This window comes from Schistocerca serialis, chromosome 7 (genome assembly GCF_023864345.2).
Source record: "Schistocerca serialis cubense isolate TAMUIC-IGC-003099 chromosome 7, iqSchSeri2.2, whole genome shotgun sequence".
NCBI lineage: Eukaryota > Metazoa > Arthropoda > Insecta > Orthoptera > Acrididae > Schistocerca > Schistocerca serialis.
In genome coordinates this window covers 213,914,547-213,932,742 of record NC_064644.1, presented here as the reverse complement: position 1 = coordinate 213,932,742, position 18,196 = coordinate 213,914,547, and the positions used below count along the sequence as shown (strand labels likewise).

General features: G+C 40.2%; 1 protein-coding gene across 1 annotated transcript in view; it reads left to right on the top strand.

The window, feature by feature from the left end:
• LOC126412458 (WD repeat-containing protein 48) overlaps positions 1-18,196 on the top strand; it is a 169,623-nt gene that overhangs the window by 148,592 nt on the left and 2,835 nt on the right. The window contains exon 12 of the mRNA XM_050082066.1: positions 7,623-7,812. Coding sequence (XP_049938023.1) covers positions 7,623-7,812 — 190 coding nt within the window. The remainder of the gene's footprint in view (positions 1-7,622; positions 7,813-18,196) is intronic.

The window sequence follows — 18,196 nt, the reverse complement described above, 5'->3', positions numbered from 1 at the left end:
AGGTAGGCCCTTCAAAGGCTTCCAGTGACATTTGCGTGTTGGTCCATATGGACATGGTTAGTACATTTACTCTCCTACGTACCACATCATAAGTCTTTGCTGCTTGGCTTGGAGTCCGCAATCATGATTTGCAATCTTTAGCTCTCTCCTGACAGGCCACCTACACCTGCTGCCCTAACTGCTCTCCTTCAGCAACCCCTCTCACCCATGCCCCCTCCTTTCTTTCTCCTTGGGGAGTAGCCCATCACCTCTTGTGGGGCAGCACTTTTTCATCTATTTGGGATTTCCTTGTAGACCAGTTTCTTGTGAACTATGATGTATGCCTTCTTAATCATGGTTGCCATACCAATTTTAGTGCTTTTTATGGCATTTTCTCTGCTATTGATCTTCTGCTCTAGTTCCCTTCCCATTTCCCTTCATTAAACTGGTTGCAGCCCAATGACCTTTGCAACAGTGATTTCTTCCTGTTGATTCTCTTTCCATTCCCACCTGCCGATGGCCAGGTTACCCCACAGGGCTTTCCATCACACTGATGGCATCTATATGCCTCCCAGGTTGTGTTTACCCCTTGTTTGTCAGATTGTACTGATGAAGATTTCGATGACGAGTCCAGTAAGATTATTTGCACTGCCGGGTTTCCCGTCCGCTGCTCGACAAGCCCCTTTTGCCACCAGTCAGTTGTCTGGTGGAGCATGGCCATTGCCATCACCATACATGATTGCCGGCGAGCCTTGCAATACCTTAGTGGCACCTGCCCTCCACTCGACTTAGTGCCTTTAAACACTTTCATGCCGAGGCCAGTTACTTAATCAAAAAGAGCAGGCAGGATGTTGGAAACCCTTTCTCTTCTCCCTAGGTTATTTTGTCCCTTCATTACGGGTGTGGAGTGTAGCCCACACCCGTAATGAAGGGACCAAAGAACATAGGGAGGAGCTACACTCCACACCCTCCCAGGTTGCCAACGGTTGTCTTTCATCCCAGGCCTAGCGCTACTGGATGACCTTAGTACAGATCTGACATCTGGCGACACATTGATGTCGGCCTTCAATCCAGACACCTTACTCCACCAGAAACAGTGGGCCAAAGCTTCCCACTTACATATTACCTCTTGTCAGGAGGAATCCTACAATGAACCCTTCACTGAATGGGAGCTACTTCAGGTCCTCGGCTCTTCCCACGATACAGACCCTGGCCCTGATTCCATCCATAACCAGTTGCTTCAACGCCTCACTCCTCCACAATGACAATATCTCCTCCAGGCGTTAAACTGTATACTCGTATAACTCCTAGGTGTTTTCCCTTCTCAGTGGTGGGACAATATTGAGTTTCTCTCCTTATGCCCAGTAAGGATTTGTTGGCCCTCAGTAATCACTTGTGGATCAGTCTCACCAATGTCCTCTGCAAGTTGTTTGAATGGATGGTGGCTCTTCGGCTTTGTTGGTTCCTTGAATCTCAGGACGTTTTTCTCCTTATCAGTGCAGCTTTTGAGAGAAACAGTCTCGGATCGATCACCTGCTTTGGTTGTAAACCGAAGTTCAGCGGTCCATTTCACAGACCGCCATCTTGTCACAGTTTTCTTCAACTTTGGTAAGGCCTACGACATTGGTTGGCACCTTCACACCTGCTTTCGCTTCATGTGTGGGATCTTCAGGATCCTATCGTAATTTTTTTTTTGTTTGCCAGTTCCATTTCTTGGGCTTTCTTTTTGACAAAAAGCTTACTTGGTTGCCCCATATCCACCTTTTGAAGATTGGCAGTTTCCATAACGTGGTATCCGTTTCCTTGCCTGCACATCTTGGGGTGCAGGTCATTTGGCTGTTCTCCATCTATATCTGGCCTAAGTTCTGTCCTGTCGGGACTATGGTTGTCCAGTTTATGACTCAGTTGCTCGTTCCATGCTGCTCCTCTCAGACCTGGTCCACCAATGTGTGTCCATTTGCCTACCAGTGCCTTTCGTACTAGCCCTGTTGATATTCTTCTGGTTGATGCTGGGACATCCCCCCCTCCATTTCAGTTCAGTGGTCCAACTCCGGGTTTCCTATACCATTGCTGTATACTCTGTCCCTGCTCACCTTCCTTTTTAATTATTTTGGTGGCTCTGGGACATTGCCTGCCTACTGCCCACACTCAGGTGGGTTTGTGGGTTGGGCTTCTCTTTGCCTCGATTTCCGTCTACGTTCTTTACTTTGTTCCTCATGTTCTCTCCCGAACAACCCCCCACCCTCCCCCCTTCTCCCCATTAGTTCCTCAGATCTGGAATCGGATGTTTCTCTCCCGGAATCTGAAAGCCTCTGTTGCTCAGACTATGGTTTTCCATAGTTTGTTCCACCTGGTTATACAAGAGTGTACTACTGTTTTTTTACACTGATGGGTCTAAATCTGCTAATCACTTGGGATATGTCTTCACATCTTCTGTTGGCATAGAACACCATCTCTTGCCTGTCACATATGTTATGTTTATTGTGGGACTGGTGGCCATTTACTAGGCTCTTTGCTGTATTTAATGGGCCTCCCTCACCTAAGTTTTGTTATGTGTGGACTCAATAAGTGGCCTTCAGGCTATTGCCTAGGTTTTTTTCCTACCATCCCTTGGTTCTGCCTTTCCCTACCTTCACACTGTTCTTCACCATGCTGCTTGTTTGGTTATTCCAGGATAATGGGCTTGAACCCTCCAGGGTGGATTCCTTTTTGCTCAGTCGTGGGCTGACTTTTGAGGGAGGGGGTGAGTGGGGATGGGGGAGAGTCAACCCCTGGCCTAATAACTTCATACCATTAAGGGGACTCCTGCCACATGGTGCTCTTCCTTCTACCTCTCCCAGTGGGAATCCACCAAGCTGTGTTGTCTGTGTATGGACCATACCAGGTTAATAAATAGTTTTTTTTACTCTGTAATGAGTCGTTGCGGGACCCCTGTTGTCATGATCCATATTTTGCAGCACTGCTCCTGCCTTTTAAAAATTCACTCAAAATACGCACTCCCGTGGCCTTTGTCACGGGTGTTAGTGAGTGGCACTTGCATGGTTACGTCTGTCCTCTTGTTTTCTTCACCAAAGTGGTTTGGTTTAGATACCGGAATTTTCTTCTGGAATTGGAACCCCTCAGTTGGCATTGGCATTGATTTGAGAGGCCATCAGCCTTACCTCTATGCTGACTAGGTTCCCCCCAATTTCTCCCCACTTTTTGTCTGGTGGTCTGTGCCCTTTTGTTTGCCCCTTTAGCTATGTCTTTTTTCCCTGGTGTGGTCCCTGCTGTGTCATGACCATAGTATGGTGTGTGGATCAGGATGGGTCGGCAGTGGTGCCTTTGGAGTGCCCCCTGGTCTTGCCCCTTCCCACCTCCCTCCTCCTGTTCCTTACTCTTCATACCACTCTGATATCCCTTATGCTCGCTGTTTGGTCATCCCCCACCCCCACCTTCCAATCGACTAACCAACAATATCAGGACAGCAATAATAACCATCATCAGTCATCTACTAATGGATTAAGGCCTCCATCAGACTTTTACAAGCGTTACAATCCTCAGCTACGTCCTTCAAAGTTGCTCCTATATCTCTGTTAATATTGAAATGATAATTAAATCGACACTCTAGCTGCAAACAGGCATTGATATACATCATTGGAGACATGTTGAAAATGTGTGCCCCGACCTGGACTCAGACCCGGGATCTCCTGCGTACATGGCAGACACTTTGTCCAGCTGAGCCACCGAGGGCACAGAGGATAGTGCGCCTGCAGAGACTTATCCCTCGCATGCTCCCTGTGAGACCCACATTCCCAACATGTCCAAACCACTACATTCATAATGTGCCTAATAGATGTTTGCCCATTGAACTCATTACCTGTAGCAGATTAATCTACCAAGTCCTATATGAGTTGGGGCATAGTGTGTGCGTTCGCACAAGAAGGTCAGTGGCAAGGTAGCCATATTTTAACTATATATGAAGGTAGTATCTGTGCCCTCAGTGGCTCAGCTGGATAGAGCATCTGCCATGTAAGCAGGAGGTCTCGGGTTGGAGTCACGGTCGGGCCGCACATTTTCAACACGTCACCAATGATGTATATCAACTACTGTTTGCAGCTAGGGTGTCGATTTCATTCTAGAGAAGCTGCACGGTTATCAATGGTATCTGTTCTTTCTGGAACAGATATTACCTTCATATATCTGTTAATATTATCTACGCACCTCTCTTTAAGTCATCCATTTGCCTAGCTACATGTTCTACCCACATACACGCCATTTTCTTTATGGCCATTTATTTAGTGTTTTATTTATTTGAAGTCCATTTATTCTTGCCATAAGTCAAAATTTAACACTGCATGTAAACTCACTATTTGAAACACATTAAAATTTTTGCTCTTGTGTTTTATTTCAGTTGCTGTTCATCCATTCATCTTCAACAACCCTAAATACAAAATTTAATTGGTTCTGTGACTTCTTTGTTATTTGTTTATTTTAATTTCATAGTATCGATTACACACTGATGGGATCTTGTTGTAATTACTAGGCATTCTGTCAAACTTCCTCTGTTTAGTTCTTCCGTTACTTGTTGAAGTTTCTCACCAGCGGGCAACAATCTGGTATCAGCAAAATTAAGAAGCTTTATGAATGTTCCATTGTCATGTATTCCTTCATATTTTGCCACTTTCTTTGAGAGTGCTGATTAGTTCTTTGTCATATTAAATCACAGAGCCTGTCTAGAGTTCGTTCAAAATTACATATAATAGTTAAGAATATGGGCACCATTGCTGCAGCTTCCATTAGACCTAATGAGTTTAATGGAAAATCATACTAAAAATTGAAAGAGGTTTCATATTTCATTGCTCATTGCTTTACAAAGGTTTCAGCTGTTAGTCCTAATCAATGTGTAATGCTAACAAAGAGACATCCCCATGGCTTAGATTGACTTTCTGAAACCACGTATATAGTTGCATATGTTAGGGTCCCAGTTATAACATTCTGCAGCCATTTCCCTGGTGGACCCTTGTTTGAGAGTTAAAGAAAAAAATGAAAAATAAAATTTCTTGGACTTCACTAGACCTTTAAAAATACTATTAATTTCAAAGCGGTACTGTTGACTAGTGATTGAATTATTTGACTGGTAGGTGGAGAGCTGTGGGTTCTGCATTTTCTTTTTATTTATTTATTTATTTATTTATTTATTTATTTACATCTTTATCAGAACACCTGCAATCACTTTTTTATTCATATGAGCAGTGTAAATATATTTTTAATTCAAATCCTTTGCTGCTTTATTTTAATTATCTTATTAAATTTTTAACTAACTTTCATTTTTTATTCTTTTCTCACATGGAATCTTTGTCCTGTGATTTTAAATACTTTTACCTCCCCCCCACCCCACCCCCACCCCCATCACCACCCCCACCCACAATCGTATTGACCAACTAGGATCATGTTAACAACTTCAGTTCCTCTTCTTCCTTTGTTGTTGTTTCCTATTTTTCCAGTATTCCCTCATTTTCTCCCCATGAAGTCTCTTCCTTTCTTCTGTCCATGTTGTTCCCGATTTTTTTTTTTTATTTCTTCTGCTTTGAAAGCCTTCCAAATTTAGTATTTTGTTTTTAAAACGCTTTCTTTCTGCTATTTCTGATTCTTTGATGTTGTTTCTTTCAAGATCTTTTCTTACTTCTGTAATCCATGCTATTGTCGATTCTTCTTCCAGAAATATAGGAGTATTTGTTTTGTTAGTCTGTTTCAATCCATTCGGTAGAGATGTCCAAAAAAGGTTAATCTTCGTTTGGCCATTACTTCAGATATTTTCTCTATATTTTTGCAGATCTCCTCATTACTTCTTATTTTCCAACCAACTGCAGATTTCATTGCACCCATTATTTTTCTAATAATCCTTCTTTCCATTACCTCTAGTTTGTCCATCTTATAGTTCATCGTTAGGCATTCAGATCCATATAAACATTCTGGTCGTATCACTGTGGTGTAATGTTTTAGTTTTGTTTTTCTAGATATACATTTCTTGTTGTAAATATTTTTGGTCAAACTATATGCTCTTTCCATTTTGTTAATTCTTACATCTATTGCAGATTTTTCTAGTCCATTCTGTTGTATAGTTTCTCCAAGATATTTAAATTTATTTACTCACTCTATTTTACCTATTTGTGTTTCTATGTATTTTGGTGCATTTTTTATATTTGTCATGAATTTTTGTTTTTTCAGCTGAAATTTTGAGACCAGTTCTGTTTGCTAATTTTTCCAGAATGTTTGAGTAACTTCTTCTGTCAGGTTTTCTGAAAGTATTGCAAAATCATCTGCAAAAGCCAAGCAGTTTACCTTAATTTCATTTGTTTTTCTTCCCAGAGTTATTGGTTCAATTTTGTGATTTTTTAGCTCCGAATTCCAGATCCTTACAATTTTTTGTAGAAGACAGTTAAACAGTAAAGGTGATAAACCATCACCTTGTCTAACACCAGTTTTTATTTCAAAAGGCTGAGATACTTCTCCCATAAATTTGACTTTAGATACTGTACCTGTTAGTGTTTCACAAATTATGTTTGCTAGTTTTGATTTATGTACCTATTATAATATTTAAAAATTTGAAAGTATTGATATATCGGTGAAAAAACAAATGACAGAATAATTTATTTAAATTGGTTGCGTAGTGGTGTCAAATTTATTTTGCACTGCAAAATATATATTTTTTGGGTGGTAATTGTTATACAAATATTTAAAACATAAATTATTCTTGCACCATGGACAAAATAAGGTTGATGAAGATTTTAATGAAAGTAATAGAATAAAAATTGCAATAATATAAATGGAAAAATAAAATGACAGAAAAGAAGGAATTAAATTTGAGAAAACACCTAAAAGTAGTTAAAATCATATGGTCAAAAATTGAAAATGAGAAAGAATAAAAGGAAGAAAAATTGTAAGCAAATAAAGTTAACAGAGTGATTAAAATGATGCAACAAAAGATTAGAAATGAAAAAATTATAATTAAACCTGTTAATTGAATAAAAGTAAATATTGTGGTCATTTTCATAAAAATGTAAAAAAAAAAAAAAAAAATGCACCCAATAGAATCCAAAACCATGACCCTCTGCATACAGGCCAAATAACTTAACCACTGAGGTACATCATCATTTTGAAATTGATACTGTTTTTGAAGATATATTGAAATTCAAGATACTCTTAAATTCTTTTTTGTCAGTTGCTCGCAATCGAGAAATGGCTGCAGAGTGTGATACCTGGGACCCTAACCTACATCACCATATAGTTGGTTTCAAAAAGTTTATCACACCCATAAGGGTCCGCAGCTCGTGGTCTAGTGGTTAGTGTTGCTGCCTCTGCTAGGTTCAGTTCTTGGCCTGGTTGGGTATTTTCTCTGCCAGGGACTAGGTGTTTTCATTATTATCATCATCATCATCATCATCATCATTCGTGACAGTGGCTAGATTGGACTGTGTAAAAAAATTGAACTGTTTAAAAATTGGCACATTGTACAGGTGCTGATGACTGCGCATTTGAGCGCTCCGCAAACCAAACATCAAAAATACCTCTAAGGAACTCTCATTGTAAGCAAAAATGTAGTATATAATATATGTTCAAATTATGTTTGTTCATATTATATAATGTTCATTTTATTTCAGGGACCGATTAATAGCCAATGATTTCATACAAGTGAGAAAAGTTGCTGAACATGTGTATGAAAAGGTGTTGGGTGCTGGTTCTGAATCTGGCTCAGTAGCTGGTCCTAGTTCTCCCAGTGGAACAGATCCAGAAAGACAGGAAACAGGATCTATAGCTGAAGAAAGGGTTGAACTTCTGTGTAATGATCAGGTAATTAGTATTCATCACAGTGTTTTCAAATGACGGTATGAAGAAAAAGATTGATTGCTACTTACTGTATAGAGATGATGTTGAGTCACGGACAGGCACAACAGAAATACTGCTATATATGTGAGCTTTTGGCCAAAAGGCCTTCTTCTCACATAGAAAGTACATGCAGATTCATGCAAGCACAACTCTCACACACAGCCACTATCACTGATCACTGAGGCCTCACTGTGTGTTTTCTATGTTAGGTGGCCTTTTTGCTGAAAGGTCACATCTATAGCAGTATTTTCAGTGTGCCTGTCTACGACTCAACATCTCCTCTACATGGTGAGTAGCAATGTATCCATTTCTCAATATTGTTATTATTCCATCCTCGATTATCCAGTATTTTAAAATGAATACTTGTTTATTACCATGTTATTTTAAATTATTCTAAGAAGAAAGATCATCAACAAGATATTACAATCAAATAAAACTTAAAAAAAAAAGAATCCTGTTTATCAAGAGGGTAGCAGATGTAGACACAATAAGGAACTATGTGAAAGTAGTTGTCAGAAGTAGATATTTCTCCATGGATGAAGATGATTGGAAGAAATTACATTGTTCAAAAATATGCATAGCAAAGTCGCTAAGAAATAATGTTGAGGAAGACTCAGGATGACAAGAACAGAGAAAGACAATTGTTTTGTTCATGCCTATCAATGCTACTGTGTGATTAAATAAAAGCTTTGTCTTTGTTCCCTTGTGTGTTTTTTGAAAGCTTCACACAATAGACAGGGGTGGGATACGAGCATATTGTGGGTTCTTAGTAACCTAATTATTTTAAACCTCTCACAATGTTGTGACTACACACACACACACACACACACACACACACACACACACACACACACAGAGTTTTGTTTCACATGAATGTGATTATATTAGTACTCATCTCTCATGATAGAAATGAGGGACTCAGTTTGTTGTTCACTTACGACTGCAATGAGAAAATAGAAAGCTTCAAAATCTTTGTCAGAAATACATACTGTATGTGATAATCAAAGGCCATAATTGGATGAGACAAGATGAGAAGGAAAAATTTATTGTGCTAAGGAAGTTTATCTAGTATTTCAGAAATGACTGCACCTTTGTACAATGCTCAAGGTACAAATTTTGATCATACTGTTGTTTTTACATGTATCCATTTTTGTTTATTTCCTTCCGCCACCCTCTGTTTTTAGCCCTCGTTTTTTTCCTCCAAGAATCGTATTCAGTGTTGTTTTTTTTTTTCTGTTTCACACATTTTCTTAATACAAAGCAAACAACTATTTTACATCTGCATCTACATACATACTGTATGTTGTGTGGTGGAGGGTATCTTGTACCACCACTGGTCTTTTTTTTTCCTGTTCCACTTGCAGATTGAGTGAAGGAAAAATGCCTGCCTATATGTCTTCGTACAAGCCCTAATTATCTTCGTGATCCTTACACAAAATGTATGGTGGTGGCTGTAGAATTATTCTGCAGTCAGCTTCAAATCCCAGTTCTCTAAATTTCCTCAGTAGTGTTCCACATAAAAGAACATCGTCCAGGCCACCCGAACTCACGAAGCATCTCCATAATACTTCTGTGTTAATCGAACATACCAGTAACAAATCTAGCAGCAGATCGTAATTGCTTTAATGTCTTCCTTTAATTTGATCTGGTGGGGAGCCCATACATTCAAGCATTACTGTTCTGTACATGGTCTCCTTTACAGATGAATTATGCTTCCATAAAATTCTCCCAATAAACTGAAGTTGACCATTTGCCTTCCCGCTGCCATCGTTATGTGCTCATTTTGAATCGGGTGGCTACATTTTTAGGTTACTGGATTTTTGTATTCCATTAATTGCTTCAGAAGGACTGTCTAGGCCTTGTGGATGAAATGTGGTCATTCCGTGTTAGATGACCTAAGTTTCCTATCTCAACCATCTTCACTTTTATTGAAATTTGTACAGAATATACTTAACGGACTTGCACAAACTTGTACCATGTGGAACATGGTGTAGTTAATAAACCCTTTTTCACAGAGTCACATTCTTCAACTCTAGAAATGTTCAAAAAAATTCTCAACATTGGCAGGTCATTGTATACTACAACTTGCCATCATGCCACAATGTTTTGTGTAGAACAGTGAAATAGTAAAAATGTGCAATGAGGATGCATTCTGTTGTTCCAGTCTCTCTTCAAAGTTGCTGAAAAATTTTATCATGTCAATTTTTTTTTGGTATCATAACAAGGAATCAGAAGTGAGCCAAAGGCACTGGAAAGATGGTCATTCTTCATTGTATTGTCAGTTTGCTTACTGAATTATGAATGTTCCTAAAAATGTATTCACTATATTATCTGCCTCAAAAATTACCCAAAAATAGTAAATGTACCAAATCGTGTCTGTAACTGACACCACATATTGTAAAATTGATATCACTGAGTTATAAGCATTGCCACTAACTAAAAAGTGCACATTTAAGTCTATCAGTAACATCTATTTTCATTTTGGTGTTCTTTGAGGTGCAAGTATTTGGCTTAAAGTTTGTATTTTTATCAATAAATTGTAATGCAGTTTTTTAATTTAGTGGCCAGTAACATTTATATTCCCATTTCCTTGAAACATGTTTGAAGCATTGTGACCCTATGGGTTCATTATTGTGTTGAGCTATACTAAACAGTGGACAGAAAAAGAGAAGAAAAGAATCACTTATTCACCTTAAGCTGGCTCAATATCTGGAAAGATCGATAGACTCTTATGGAAACATGGCATCCACTGTATTTCGCTCCCATCAACAAAGATAAAAAAGTTCCTTTGTAATATTTGAGGTGATGTAGGGCCCCAAAAGCCAGTTGTGAACTGCATTCCAAGCAAATTTGGCATGTCTTACTTTGGGAAATCGTATTGTAACAGTAAAGGGATGTCGGTGACACACTTGACTGAAACTAAGCAAATCAGCTGTAACCGAACACTGCTTTGAAAATAGTTAACCGAACACTGCTTTGAAAATAGTTAAGAAATGAAATATGATGAGAGCAACACCATGCTGCAAACTCAGGCACTAAAGGTGCCAGGAAACCTAATAAATCAGTTCGGAGGTTTAAACTGAAACAAGGCTTGGGGTCCAGCACTCGATTTTTTAAGATATCATATCCACTAGAGCTGGTAAATGTGAAAAATATACAAAGAAACAAATGATCTGGCCAGTACTTAGCTCAATACATCTGACAGTCACAGAAACCTGATGAAAATACGCTACTGGCCATTAAAATTGCTACACCACGAAGATGACGTGCTACAGACACGAAATTTAACCAACAGGAAGAAGGTGCTGTGATATGCAAATGATTAGCTTTTCAGAGCATTCACACAAGGTTGGCGCGGGTGGCGACACCTACAACATGGTGACATGAGGAAAGTTTCCAACCGATTTCTCATACACAAACAGCAGTTGACCGCCATTGCCTGGTGAAACGTTGTGATGCCTCGTGTAAGGAGGAGAAATGCGTACCATCACGTTTCAGACTTTGTAATCTATTGCGAATACATAGAAAGAAGGATCCTTTATTGTATGATTATATGATAGCAGAACAAACACTGGTAGCAGTTACTTCTGTAAAATATCTGGGAGTATGCGTGCGGAACGATTTTAAGTGGAATGATCATATAAAATTAATTGTTGGTAAGGCGGGTACCGGGTTGAGATTCATTGGGAGAGTCCTTAGAAAATGTAGTCCATCAACAAAGGAGGTGGCTTACAAAACACTCATTCGACCTATACTTGAGTATTGCTCATCAGTGTGGGATCCGTACCAGATCGGGTTGACGGAGGAGATAGAGAAGATCCAAAGAAGAGCGGCGCGTTTTGTCACAGGGTTGTTTGGTAACCGTGATAGCTTTACGGAGGTGTTTAGCAAACTCAAGTGGCAGACTCTGCAAGAGAGGCGCTCTGCATCGCGAAGTAGCTTGCTCGCCAGGTTTTGAGAGGGTGCGTTTCTGGATGAGGTGTCGAATATATTGCTTCCCCATACTTGTACCTCCCGAGGAGATCACGAATGTAAAATTAGAGAGATTCGAGCGCGCACGGAGGGTTTCAGACAGTTGTTCTTCCCTCGAACCATACGCGACTGGAACAGAAAAGGGAGGTAATGACAGTGGCACGTAAAGTGCCCTCCACCACACACCGTTGGGTGGCTTGCGGAGTATAAATGTAGATGTAGATAAAGGCCAGATTGTAGCCTATTGCGATTACGGTTTATCGTATCGCGACATTGCTGCTCGCATTAGTCGAGATCCAATGACTGTTAGCAGAATATGGAATCGGTGGATTCAGGAGGGTAATATGGAACACCATGCTGGATCCCAACGGCCTCGTATCACTAGCAGTCGAGATGACCGGCATCTTATCCGCAGCCATGCGGCTACGTCTCGATCCCTGAGTCAGCAGATGGGGACATTTGCAAGACAACAACCATTTGCACGAACAGTTTGACGTCGTTTGCAGCAGCATGGACTATCAGCTCGGAGACCGTGGCTGCGGTTACCCTTATCGCTGCATCACAGACAGGAGCGCCTGCAAAGGTGTACTCAATGACGGACCGGGGTGCACGAATGGCAAAACGTCATTTTTTCAGATGAATCCAGGTTCTGCTTACAGCATCATGATGGTCGCTTCTGTGTTTGGTGACATTGCAGTGAACGCACATTGGAAGCGTGTATTCATCATCGCCATACTGGCATATCAGCCGGCGTGATGGTATGGGGTGCCATTGGATACAAGTCTCGGTCACCTCTTGTTTGCATTGACGGCACTTTGAACAGTGGACGTTATATTTCAGATGTGTTACAACCCGTGGTTCTACCCTTCATTGGATCCCTGCGAAACCCTACATTTCAGCAGGATAATGCACGATCGCATGTTGCAGGTCCTGTACGGGCCTTTCTGGATATAGAAAATGTTCGACTGCTACCCTGGCCAGCACATTCTCCAGATCTCTTACCAACTGAAAACGTCTGGTCAATGGTGGCCGAGGAACTGGCTTGTCACAATACGCCAGGCACTACTCTTGATGAACTGTGGTATCGTGTTGAAGCTGCATGGGCAGCTGTACCTGTACATGCCATGCATATCAAGGCTGTTATTACAGCCAGAGGTAGTTCTGGGTACTGATTTCTCAGTATCTATGCACCCAAATTGCGTGAAAATGTAATCACATGTCAGTTCTAGTATAATATATTTGTCCAATGAATACCTGTTTATCATCTGCATTTCTTCTTGGTGTAGCAATTTTAATGGCCAGCAGTGTAAATAAAATCTAGCTTTTAGAAAATTGTTCCTTCATCAGGGAGGAGAGAGGAAAAAATTGTTTAAGAAGTGAAAATGGATGCAATCACTCACAATCCAGGGTATGAGATGACAAGGGAAACGTAAGCAAAGATGGAGTATAGGGTGTCAAAGGGAAGCCAAAGATTACACAACATGAGTACTGTGCCAGCTTCAAAGTAAAGTAGATTGAGTGAGAAGTAAAGAAGAGTATGTTAGAAATAACAGAACAGAATTATTTTGAGTTTAATAATTAATTCTGGTTGCAAAGTGAAGGATAACCAGTGGGATCTCCAGTGTCTGGAACCATAGCAAACATATTTATGAACCATGTAGAACAGATTATATTTAAGAAAATAGTAACAAATAGACACGACATTCTGTACTGGATTAGATATATGGATGACCTCTTATGCCTGATAGATAAACCAAACAATAAAATTGTCTAGTTACACACAGACATAAATTCTGTTCATGATAAGATACATTTTACAATAGAGAAAGAGCAAAATAGTTAAATTACATGGACATTACCATAAAAAATTCAAATCAACCAACACATATTCGCCATATACCAAAAACCGACAACAACAGACACAATTATACATGAGATGTCACAACATCCCAATTCTCAAAAGCAGGCAGCACTTAGAAACATGCTCCACAGACTAAACACAGTACCATTAGATACAGATAATTACAAAAAAGAAATGAGTACTATAATACAAATAGCCACAATCAATGGATACAAAGCGTATTTAGTAACAAAAGCTGAACAAGAAAATCAAGAAACAGAAAAGAACAAACACCCAACTGTCACCAACAAAAGGACAAAATCACACAAAATACATGAATAGGAACAACACAAAGTGTGAAAGAAACAGAAAGTAAAAGATGGTAGAGTGACACACACACACACACACACACACACACACACACACACACACACACACACACACACACAGAACATACAATATTTTCAAGAAAACAAGGCACAAAAATAGCACTAATATATATATATAGGGAAACATTCCATATGGGAAAAATATACCTAAAAACAAAGATGATGTGACTTATCAAACGAAAGTGCTGGCACGTCGATAGACACACAAACATACACACAAAATTCAAGCTTTCACAACAAACTGTTGCCTCATCAGGAAAGAGGGAAGGAGAGAGAAAGACGAAAGGATGTGGGTTTTAAGGGAGAGGGTGGAGTCATTCCAATCCCGGGAGCGGAAAGACTTACCTTAGGGGGAAAAAAGGACAGGTTTACACTCGCACACACACTCATATCCATCCGCACATACACAGACACAAGCAGACATTTGTAAAGGCAAAGAGTTTGGGCAGAGATGTCAGTCGAGGTGGAAGTGCAGAGGCAAAGATGTTGTTGAATGACAGGTGAGGTATGAGTGGCGGCAACTTGAAATTAGCGGAGATTGAGGCCTGGTGGATAACGGGAAGAGAGGATATATTGAAGAGCAAGTTCCCCTCTCCGGAGTTCGGATAGGTTGGTGTTAGTGGGAAGTATCCAGATAACCCGGACAGTGTAACACTGTGCCAAGATGTGCTGGCCGTGCACCAAGGCATGTTTAGCCACAGGGTGATCCTCATTACCAACACTCGGGCTCCTACCCTTGTAACCGTCCCCAGTGTAAAACCTGTCCCATGCACCCTCCCACCACCACCTACTCCAGTCCTGTAACCCGGAAGGTGTACACGATCAAAGGCAGAGTCACGTGTGAAAGCACCCACGTGATTTACCAACTGACCTGCCTACACTGTGACGCATTCTATGTGGGAATGACCAGCAACAAACTGTCCATTCGCATGAATGGACACAGGCAGACAGTGTTTGTTGGTAACGAGGATCACCCTGTGGCTAAACATGCCTTGGTGCACGGCCAGCACATCTTGGCACAGTGTTACACCGTCCGGGTTATCTGGATACTTCCCACTAACACCAACCTATCCGAACTCCGGAGATGGGAACTTGCTCTTCAATATATCCTCTCTTCCCGTTATCCACCAGGCCTCAATCTCTGCTAATTTCAAGTTGCCGCCACTCATACCTCACCTGTCATTCAACAACATCTTTGCCTTTACAGATGTCTGCTTGCGTCTGTGTATGTGCGGATGGATATGAGTGTGTGTGCGAGTGTATACCTGTCCTTTTTTCCCCCTAAGGTAAGTCTTTCCGCTCCCGGGATTGGAATGACTCCTTACCCTCTCCCTTAAAACCCACATCCTTTCGTCTTTCCCTCTCCTTCCCTCTTTCCTGATGAGGCAACAGTTTGTTGCGAAAGCTTGAATTTTGTGTGTATGTTTGTGTGTCTATCGACATGCCAGCACTTTCGTTTGGTAAGTCACATCATCTTTGTTTTTAGGTGTGTGTGTGTGTGTGTGTGTGTGTGTGTGTGTGTGTGTGTGTGTGTCTGAAACATTCCACGTGGGAAAAATTATATATAAAAACAAAGATGAGGTGACTTTCCGAACAAAAGCGCTGGCAGGTCGATAGACACACAAACACACACAAACATACACATATGTTTGTGTTTGTTTGTGTGTCTATCGACCTGCCAGCGCTTTCGTTCGGTAAGTCACCTCATCTTTGTTTTTATATCGACACCAGATACAAAGAACATGTAAGACCATGGAAGTATAGGACAAATCGATCAACTTTTGCAGAACACTTACACCAGCACCAACATAAAATTACAACCAGAGACACAGACATGGAAATCATAAGGATCAACAAGAACAAAAAACATCTCATCACCTTACAAGAAAACTACCACATCCAAAAAAGCCATAAAAGAAAAGAAACAACATAAATGATCAGATCAGCTTGGCAAACCACACACTCTTTAAATTGATTGACCACTTAATATAACATTAAAAGTACTCATATAACCACAGGCTCCGTTTACCACTCCCAATTCCTCCCAGATTCTGTCCTATAATCACTGTCGAAGCCCATCCATTTCTTCCCCCCCCTCCCCGCCCCCTTGCAAAAAAAAAAATCAAACAACCCAACTCCACTATGTGTCTACCTACATACAAGACAATTCCACGAACTCCACCCCCCCCCCCCCCCTCCGTCTCTCTCTCTCTCTCTCTCTCTCTCTCTCTCTCTCTCTCACACACACACACACACACACACACACACACACACACACACACACACATTGTTTCATAGGTTGGCAACACTGAACAATGTGAACAAAAATAAATGAACAGGCACTGTGGCAGTACAGGATGAAAAACAGTTAAGAAAGTAGATTGTAAATAGTGCTGCACTGGAAATACTGCAGAATACCAAAAACTGCCAAGTGCAGATGTGTAATGAAGCCTGTTGGCATCTGCTACTGCTAGCAAGAAGGGAAGGAGTAGATTATGTAAAGAAACACCGTAAGTAGCTTTCAGACCAACTTTATAACAAAAATGCTGTTTTTAAGCTAAAAAATAAAAAAGTACCAACATATGTATACAATTTACAGAATAACCACAGAAGAAGCTTTGTAAATAAAAGCAAAATGCATCTGATGTAATTCTCAGGTGTTAACAGCCGCTGTGGGAGATGTCCACGCAAACAAATGTACGAGGAAAGTGTGTTTATTGTCTTAATTACAGAATTGACCCTGATAGAAAATGATAAGTGGAACATGTGTAACTGAAAACTGTGATGTGTAGAGGGAGAGGTCTGGAAGATTATCTGTCCAGCAACAGAGAAGAATGGCTATTGATGATGAATGTTGATGATCAATAAAATAATAATAATAATAATAATAAGCCATAGAAAGAACTAAGCCTCAGCATTGTGGATGTGAATTATCTTACTGGATCATTACCACACTGTTCAGTGTGTTATGATACAGACTAGTCACTGTGTAGTTTTCTCTCTGTGTGGTTGTCGTAAAACCTTTCCTCTGCCCATAAATGATCCTGCAAACTTATAAAACATTTATTGTGAAAAGTTTTGGCAACAATAATCATCTATCCTCAAAATATGAACTATCAGACTCTGTTTGCATAGATATAGCCCCCTTTCACTAAATTACTTCTCTTGTCTTCACAAAACCAACAACAATACCACAGGAAATTCATTCAAGTTTTAACTTGCAAACTTGCAGATGAAGTATTGCAAGATACGTCTTGTCTTTATTTTGTGGCTACCATAAAAGTTAACAGTGAGTGAATTATGTTATCTTATATCTTGAGACAGGAAAATTTTGTGTAAATGATAAAGCAACAAATGATATGAAATCAGTGGTTTTTACTGAAATAATACAAAATTGGCTGTGTCTACAAAAGTCATGAAATTTACTATTTTCTTCATACCTGCGTAAAAATATTATACATCTGTAAGCAGTAGTTTATAGATACTGGTAACTGACCACTACTTAATTTTGAAATAGGATCTTTACTTTTGTTCTCAATGTTGAGGTACACATATAATCTTAAAAATGATATCCGTTTCCTGTTTAAAAGCTGATTCCTGGATGGGACTTCACTGGTAACAATTTTATGTGCTGAACTCATATTTCCTGACCCATTTGTGCAACAACAGGTACATGCAAGTCTGAGTTTCTAGCAGCAGTTGTTTTGTTTCAATGATAGGATGATGATGTCCACCTCCGTAGCACAGTGGTAGGGTTACCGCCTACCATGCGAGGGGGCCCGGGTTCGATTCCCGGCAGGGGACTGGGTGTCGTGTGTCGTTCATCATCATTTTCATTGTTATCGACATGCAAGTCCCCGAAGTGGCATCAACTAAAAAGACTTGCCGTGCCGAACCCCAAAGGGGGTATCCCGGCCAATAAATGCCACACGATAATTTCATTTCATAGGAAGATAATGATTAACTCTACTAGTTATTACATGACAAACAGCCTGTAACATATATCTGGAATGGCAGGCCTCTGCAACATAGATATTCTGAAGAGATACAAATACCTTCAAAATTTAGTGAAATAGCAACCTCTCATGCCATTGTCAAAAGTTTGCTGTTGTACTGAAGGCAGTTTGACAGCCATGTTCCAATATAG